Below are 8,022 nucleotides of genomic sequence, written 5' to 3'. Positions count from 1 at the left end.
TCATTATTGATAAATGATACTGGATAATGACACATTCCTATAAACAACATGATGATATAAATGTAGTGCCTTGAAATGCGATGTGTGAATTAAAGGGGAATACCAACGATTTTCAACAAGGTTTCCATAACCTTAAATATATTATGATATATAATCCCCTCTGTAACACGAGCAAAAAAGTTTTTGTAAGTGAGAAATTAATTTTTATTAAACCAGAAGTGATGTAGTTGGTTCAACACGCTCACTGGGCTCTATAGTAAGCATACAAATTTGGCACTAGTTTACTGCTGTATTGGCCAAAAATCTGATCAAATGGGTTGTTTATTAGGATATTATAAACACAAATTTATGTTTTTTTAACATTTAGTACACAAAGCCGTCGCGTAAATTTACTCATACTAAACTGTACGCTGTGCCTCAATTCACGCCACATGGCTAATTGTTTACATCACATGGTTTAAGACTTATGAAAAATCGTTGGTCTTCCCCTTTAATTTAGCCCTGTAGTGATGCTCTGACAAAATAAAAACACACAAATTAAAACCTCCCTCAAGGACCAGATGTTTAGGAAGAGTTGTGTGAGAAGCAGAATATTTTTCGTGTATGGCCTTGTATATATGCATAAACAAATAGCAAGTTAAATAAACATGCCTACATTCAAATTATTTTAATCTATACTATAATTCTCCCGTCAAAAGACAAAACCTAGAAACTCACTTTTTTCTTATTTTGAGAAAACAAAGGAAAACGTAACGAATGAATATTAAACGCCAGCTCATCCATTGATTTGACTACTGAGTTACAAGGTTTTGCTGTGGTATGTATACTAGGCAAATGAAGGAAGTTACTAGGTTGTGCCATGGGTGTAATTGCTTACAAAATCAAAAGATTGGAATATCTAGTACAACAACAGGAGACACATACCCTAGTAACTACAAATTTGGTCCTAACTCAATTTTGATAAAAAAGTGAGTTACTAGGTTTTGGCTTTTGACGGGAGAATTGCTCTTGATGAACACAAAACTGTCATGGTATTTTGTTTTTTTGTGGTTCGAAGGAAAATAATAAATCAATTTAAAACAAGCAGAAAAACTCTTAACATATATTACGGCATATATAGTTAGTAAGTAGCTATTTCTTTACTTGGTAAAGAGGAGGGAACTCTCGTCATCAAGAGGAGAGAACTCTCGTCCATCAAAATGTCGCCAGAAATAAACATCTAAGTGACTTTGTATTCCATATAATTTTATCACGTTTTAATTAAACCTATATGGAATTTTAAACGTCTTAATCATATCAAAAAATAGTATAAATTATTTTTTCTAAAAGTATACTTAAATAATAACTATAGTTCTTAATATTATCAAATTAGTATAAATTATTTTTTCTAAAGATATTCTTAAATAATATTTATCCTTCTTAATATTATCAAAGAACAGTACAAATTATTTTTCCTAAAGCTATTCTTAATTAATAATTATCCTTCTTTATATTATCAAAAAGAACAGTATAAATTAATTATCTTAATTAATAATAGTACAAATAAACTCTTAAAAAATATAACAGATTTTGAAATTATCATAACAAATAGTTGTCCCTTTTTTTTATTATGCATTAATCTTAAAATAACAAATAACATTAAAAAAATAAAAATATCCTTATAAACTGATGTTTTAAATTGAGCGACAGTTTTTTTTTTTTTTCGCTTTTTGTGTGAGCTTTCTTTTAGCAGGTAATAATTGATTCATTTGTCTTCTGCTGAAACAAAAGGGAGAGAAGTAGAGAATAGAGTCAGGGTTGTAATAATAATAATAATAATAATTATAATAATAATAATAAATTTGTAAAGTGCTGATAATAAGCTGCTCCAGCCGGGTACACTGGGGTTATATCAGAAAAACATTGACAGGTGCTTGTCAGGCACGCTCATACCGCCCCTCCCCACCCCCACACCAGATCACTGTGTATGACGTAATAGCTGTCATTTTGGAATTTTGACGTCATATTAATAATCCAATCTGTCAAACGATCTGCAATTTTCCAAGGTTCAAATTGATTGCAATATTTGCTGAGAAAAGTTCATTGGGATTTTCCAACGTGGTTTCCCTCATAGAACACTATATGGTGTTTGCCCATCTTCATTAGCCCAATCGGAGCTGAACAGTAGGACGCTAAACCCCATTTCATTTCATTTTCATTCTGATTGCAATAATTGGATTGTGGGTAGGGGTTTCGAGAAGTGGGAGAAAACCCACGAGGTTGGACAGGTGACCCTAGTTCTTGTCACGTAGAAGAGTTTATTGAAACCATGTCAGTTGACTGGATGACAGACCTTATGATTCAATGCGCACGTTTTAACCCCCCACCGCCCACCCCCCTCCTCCAAACATATTGCATTTATAAACCAGGTAGCAAATTCTCACCTCAATGCAGCAGTAAGTTTGAATCATCCTCTCTAAATTCTGATTTTCTACTTTTCCTTGAATACTTGAGTTTTAATTCTGTTCCAAATTTATCTAACGTTTCAAGAGCCTGAAATAATAAAATGGCGTTTTAATGTCTTGTCAAAATAATTGTTCGGCCATTTTGATGCAAGTTTACGATAATTTTATATTTCTATGCGGGGATCACTTGGCTAAGTGGGTAAGAAGCTGGCTCGCTAGCCTGGAAGGCGGGTGTTTGATCCCTGCATTGGCCGAGAAAGATCATCCAGATTTTTCGGCGTGATTTCCCCTTGTCAGTGATGCAGGACGGCTGGCCTGACAAGGACAGCTGTCTGGTCGTTCGGATGGGATGAAAAACCGAGGTCCCGTGTACATATTGGTGTGCACATAAAAGATCCCTTGGCAGTTGGAATTCGATATAAGAGTAGGACGTACCGCCACTGCCCGGGCAAAATTTCCCTCATAGCACACTGTATGGCTTATGCCCGTCTTCATTAGCTCAGTATAAGAGCAGAACAGTAGGACGTTAAACCCCATTTCATTTCATTTGCATATTTCTATGGTTATGTGTGTAATTTTAGTTGAAGAATTTGTGTTGATGTAATAACCATAGATGTTGATTATTTTTTTATTTTTTATCTTGGAGCTACATGAGAGAGAGAGAGAGAGAGTGAGAGAGGGAGAGAGTGAGAGAGAGGGAGAGAGAGCGAGAGAGTGTGAGAGAGAGAGTGAGAGGGAGAGAGGGAGAGAGAGAGAGAGAGGGAGAGAGTGAGAGAGAGAGAGGGAGAGAGAGAAAGAGAGAGATGGGGTTAAACACCCACTCGGCACAAACTAGGTAATTTGGGACTAATATATGTTTCAAATTTTATTTCAATAATTCACCTGCGCATAAGAGTCTTTTGCTGTGGGAGGAAACTGGACGACCCAGAGAAAACCCATGAGGTTTGACAGACGACCCTACTCCTTGTCACATACGACTGGGGAATTAAAACCATGCCAGTTGACTCAATGACAGACCTTTTGATACAGCGCGCAAGTGTTAACCATTTGGCCATCCAACCCCCCAAATAAAGACAGAAAACATTAAAGACCTACTTTGTCTAACATATCTTTTGTATGAGCAGCGGATAAACAAAGTCTGGCTCGAGATTCAATGATGGGTGTGGCTGGAAACCCGACTAATACAATTCCTAGACCGTCTGCTAAACATTTACGACCAAACGCTCTGAAAAAAAGATAACAAAATATATTTAATCGAATTCAGAAAAAAAATAGAATGGGCGAAGTGACAATCTGGATGAAAGATCGTGCAAACATTAATATATCGTTTTAAATTTACACATTGGACCTCAAAAAACCTGAGTCACTCAACTGGTATAAATAGTCCAATTTGGTTTCCCCTTGTCAGTGGTGCAGGACAGCTGTCTAGTATTTCGGATGGGACGGAAAACCGAAGTCCTATGTATACATTGGCAGTTGGAATTTGATATAAAAGTAGGCCAGAGTGCCGCTGCCCCGGCAAAATTCCCCTTATACCACACTGTATGCCCGTCTTCGTAGGCCCAGTATAGGAGTAGAACAGTAGGACGTTAAACCCCATTTCATTTCATTTCCTTAAATAGTCAAAAGCTATTTGCATGAGTTGAGTGGTTTGAGGCTCTCGACTTAGCAGCAGTTTTAGGAGATCCAAGTTACAAAAGGGTTGTCACGTTCAAGCAGAGAAATGAAACCATGCCTCTTGACTCAAATGACCGACTTTGTGATTTCACATGCACGTGTTAGACCACTAGCCATCCCCCCACTTTTATGGTTAGATCTTTTTGATAAGGCCAACCTCAAGTTTAGTAAACAGGGCTAGCGCTAATTCCAACCCTTACCCTATCCCTGGACCTAGCTCTAATGCTTACCCTAACCCTAACCTACAATCTCGCCAACAATCACATGCTCTAACCTTATTTACATCTCGGCGACCTTGACGAGAATTGAGCTGGCCTTAACAAATAGATTTAGCCCCCCACCCCATCTCATATACTTATACATCTAGTAAATACTACTTACTTATTTTAACTGTGTATATACACCCATTTTGTTCCTTTATTTTAATACTATGTATGTATATTATCTAGGGAGAGGGGTTTTACATAGGCTATGTCTGTTCCCCAATACCGTTCAGACATCCTGAATAAAAATATTGTTTATAAAAAAAAAAAAAAAAAAAAAAAAAAATAAAAATACTACTTACACAACTTTAGCAGGATAATATATTAAAATTGGCACAACTGGTGAATCTTTATTGCCGTAAACAATAAAACCTAACTCTTGTAACCGTCGTCGGAAATATCGTGTGTTCCACGCTAACTGCCGAATACGTCTTAATCCTACAAAAAAATAAAAGTAGAGAAACTTAAGTCAGATTTTAGTATAATAAATTTAAAAACAGAGGATATGACTTATTGATAATGACAGAATATAAAATACTTTAATTTTAAATAATTAAAGATACATTGTGGAAGATTAGATAAATAGTTGACTGTTCTCACTATAATAGTTAAAAACTAGATAATGTAAAGGGAATTTGCTGAAAATTTCAGTCAACGCACACGCACTAAGCATTTGGCCACCCAGCGCCCATAATGTATCAATTAACAAAATAGTCCAGACTTACCGTCAGTATTTCCGTTTTTACCCATGATTATCTTCATGGTTGTAATAACTTGTTGTGCTACTGGTGGAGACATAACGCTCGAATAAACAGAACTGTGTGAATAAGATTTTAAATAATTTATCATTTTCTGAAAAATAAAATTTATTACATTTAAAATATAATGTAAGGATGCAGGTAAAGCCTAATTATCTCCCTTGATACCTGAACAATAGGGAGACTTGATTGAATGTTCTGGCCCCGAGTTCACAAAGCATTCTCAGACTTAAGTTGAGAATTTGCTCAACTTTCAATCACTGTTTATGACAAATATCTTTGATGCAGAAATACAAAACTTTGCACATAGTTTCTTATTGATGTATCGGATACATTCAAACAATAAAATTATTATAAAGGGCTATATTTTAGTTAAAATAAGGCCAACAATTTTGAGTAAATTCGTAACTTAAGTCTGAGAATGCTTTGTGAACTCTGAGCCAGATATTTGTTTTATTATTCTCACCTTTGAACCACCAATATATCCCCCAGCAGCTCCAAAACTTTTTGTAAACGTTCCCATCATAATATCAACTTCATTAGGATCGATACCAAAATAATCTGTAACACCTCGACCATGTGGACCAAGAGCTCCGATACTGTGAGCTTCATCTAAATATACGTAAGCTTTATATTTCTTCTTTAGTCGAATGATTTCTGGTAATTTTATAATGGATCCTTCCATACTGGTAAAAAAAAAAGATTATTGCATGATTGATGTTTCAATTTAACTTGAAATACACGGGTGTCGCAATTTTATGGAATACAAATACTGTTTATTAAAGATACATTATGGGAGATTAGATAAAGAGCTGGCTGTTCTCACTATAATAGTTAAAAACTAGATACTGTAAAGGGAATTAGCTGAAAATTTCAGTCAAATTGATCCACTCTGAACAGAGATTTTAGCGAATGAATTTAAGGCCTAGCCTCCATCATCATTACTAAAGTTGGTAGGATAAAAAACATAGTCTTGATTATCCATTTCATGATTTAATTATGAATGGATGTCGAACAGCAAATTGGAACCTAATCCAATAAACATTGCAGGCTAGCGATGCCATCAAGAGTTGATTATGGTCTGGATAAGTTAATGAATGTCTAATAAATAATTATTATAAAACATTTCAGGCATAACGAAAAACCTGCAATAGGCAAATTTAGCTCTTTGCTAATGTATGTTTAATGAGCGACGTTTTGACTAGGTCTCTCTAGTCTTGATGAAACAGTGACTGTATTCCGAATGATTGTTATTAGTGACTGCATGCATTTTTAATTTTATTTCATCAATTCACTTGTGTGCAGGGATCTTCAGCAGTGGAAGGAAACCGGAGAACTCGGAAGCAACTCCATGTCACGTACAATCTAGGCAAAGCTTACCTGTAAACTCCTTCAACAACGATTAATATTTTTTTCCACGGCCGATGTGTTCTGGGTTGACCTTCTATGATGGCCGTTTTTATTTTTTTCTCTAAATCATCCATATCTGTAGTGAGAATAATAATATATGTATGCCTACAGTCAGGAATGGATTAACCCTTAAGCCTTACCCAGGGGAGTGGGGTGCTGACTAAGAAACTTGACTCAAAGACAGATCTGATCAAACGCGCAGGTATTAACCATTCCACCCCCCCACCCCCCCCACAATTTCAAAACAGAATATCAATCCATAACCTGGATGTTTCATGTTCGATCCCTGCGTTGGCCGAGAAAGTTCATCAGGTCTTTCCATCCTGGTTCCTCCTTGTCAGTGGTGCAGGACCGAAGGCCTGACAAGGGACATCATATAGTCATTCGGATGGGATGAAAAACATTAGCGTTGGAATCTGATGTAAGAGTAAGCTGCAGTGCCGCTACCTTGGCAAAATTTCCCTCGTAGCACACTTGATTGCATATGCCTGTCTTCATTAGCCCAGTCAGACCAGAACAGTAGGATGTTAAACCCCATTTCATTTCATTTCATTTCATTTAATGGTAAAAAATAATCAATCGAAGAACATTTTAGCATGGATTGTTTAGATATTGTCCCAAAAAATGCAAATGACGATAAGCAAGATTTGATATCAAACTTCCAATTTCATATATTAATATGTTATCACTCAACAGATGAAATATCTTTCCGACAGAGACATTAATTATTCGGTGCCACTTGTAATAATGCACTCCCTGCTGATAACATTAATAGGATGCTTGATCATGATTTTGTAACATTTGCAATTTACAGACTGATAATCGAGTGAAGTGGAATTAAGAAATAAAGTCAGCCAGTTTTAACAAGAGAGAGAGAGAGAGAGAGAGAGAAAGAGAGAGGGGGAAAGAGAGAGAAGGGAGAGAGAGAGAGAGAGAGAGAGAGAGAGAGAGGTTTAATGAATGTCCTTGTAACTAGTAGTAAGTGCAAAAAAGATCCCATAAGACAATTCAAGTGAATGCATCCGGGTGCAAGACATAATCATCCACCCTGCTGTACAGTTTTGGGCTGTAATAATTCAGGCTTCACACAAAATCAACAAAAATTTATTTACAAGAAAGACATAATGCGACTGCTGGTCTTGACGGTGGCAGTCTTTCGGGACTAACATATGGCTGTTGAGTGTAGGGGAAAATTTACTATTATGTTTAAAAACTTAATAAAAAGTAAACTTACTATTATGTTTAAAAACTTAATAAAAACTAAACTTACAATTATGTATAAAAACTTAATAAAAAGAAAACTTACTATTATGTTTAAAAACTCTGATAGTAGAACCTGTTAATCTGGAACCAAGAACTAGCGATGCATGATTTAATTCATCACTTAATAATAAACAACCCTGAAATACACAAATCATAAACAGTTTATTAAGGATTTGTTATTTTAAGGATTTGTTATTTTAAGGATTT

The 8,022-nt window shown here is 35.6% G+C and overlaps 1 protein-coding gene across 1 annotated transcript; it reads right to left on the bottom strand.

Moving 5' to 3' along the window:
- Positions 1-1,476: 1,476 nt before the first annotated feature.
- LOC126822133 (serine palmitoyltransferase 2) lies at positions 1,477-7,761 on the bottom strand. The gene is made up of 8 exons (XM_056101146.1): positions 7,751-7,761; positions 6,523-6,628; positions 5,609-5,828; positions 5,110-5,236; positions 4,687-4,822; positions 3,540-3,669; positions 2,424-2,532; positions 1,477-1,755 (listed from the first exon to the last, which is right to left on the bottom strand). Exons 2-7 carry the CDS (start codon positions 6,624-6,626, stop codon positions 2,425-2,427), a joined length of 825 nt encoding a protein of 274 aa, XP_055957121.1. The 5' UTR covers positions 6,627-6,628; positions 7,751-7,761; the 3' UTR covers positions 1,477-1,755; position 2,424.
- Positions 7,762-8,022: the final 261 nt, after the last annotated feature.

Source organism: Patella vulgata, chromosome 5, assembly GCF_932274485.2.
Source record: "Patella vulgata chromosome 5, xgPatVulg1.2, whole genome shotgun sequence".
NCBI classification, from domain to species: domain Eukaryota; kingdom Metazoa; phylum Mollusca; class Gastropoda; family Patellidae; genus Patella; species Patella vulgata.
This window is presented reverse-complemented; position numbering and strand designations above follow the sequence as displayed.

Coding starts and splice junctions, on each gene's coding strand:
- LOC126822133 (XM_056101146.1), bottom strand. CDS start 6,626: ATGGATGATTTAGAGAAAAAAATAAAAACGGCCATCATAGAAGGTCAA. Junction 5,237..5,608: donor GATATATTGGTGGTTCAAAG/GTGAGAATAATA, acceptor TTTATTTTTCAG/AAAATGATAAATTATTTAAA. Junction 2,533..3,539: donor CAAAAGATATGTTAGACAAA/GTAGGTCTTTAA, acceptor TTATTATTTCAG/GCTCTTGAAACGTTAGATAA.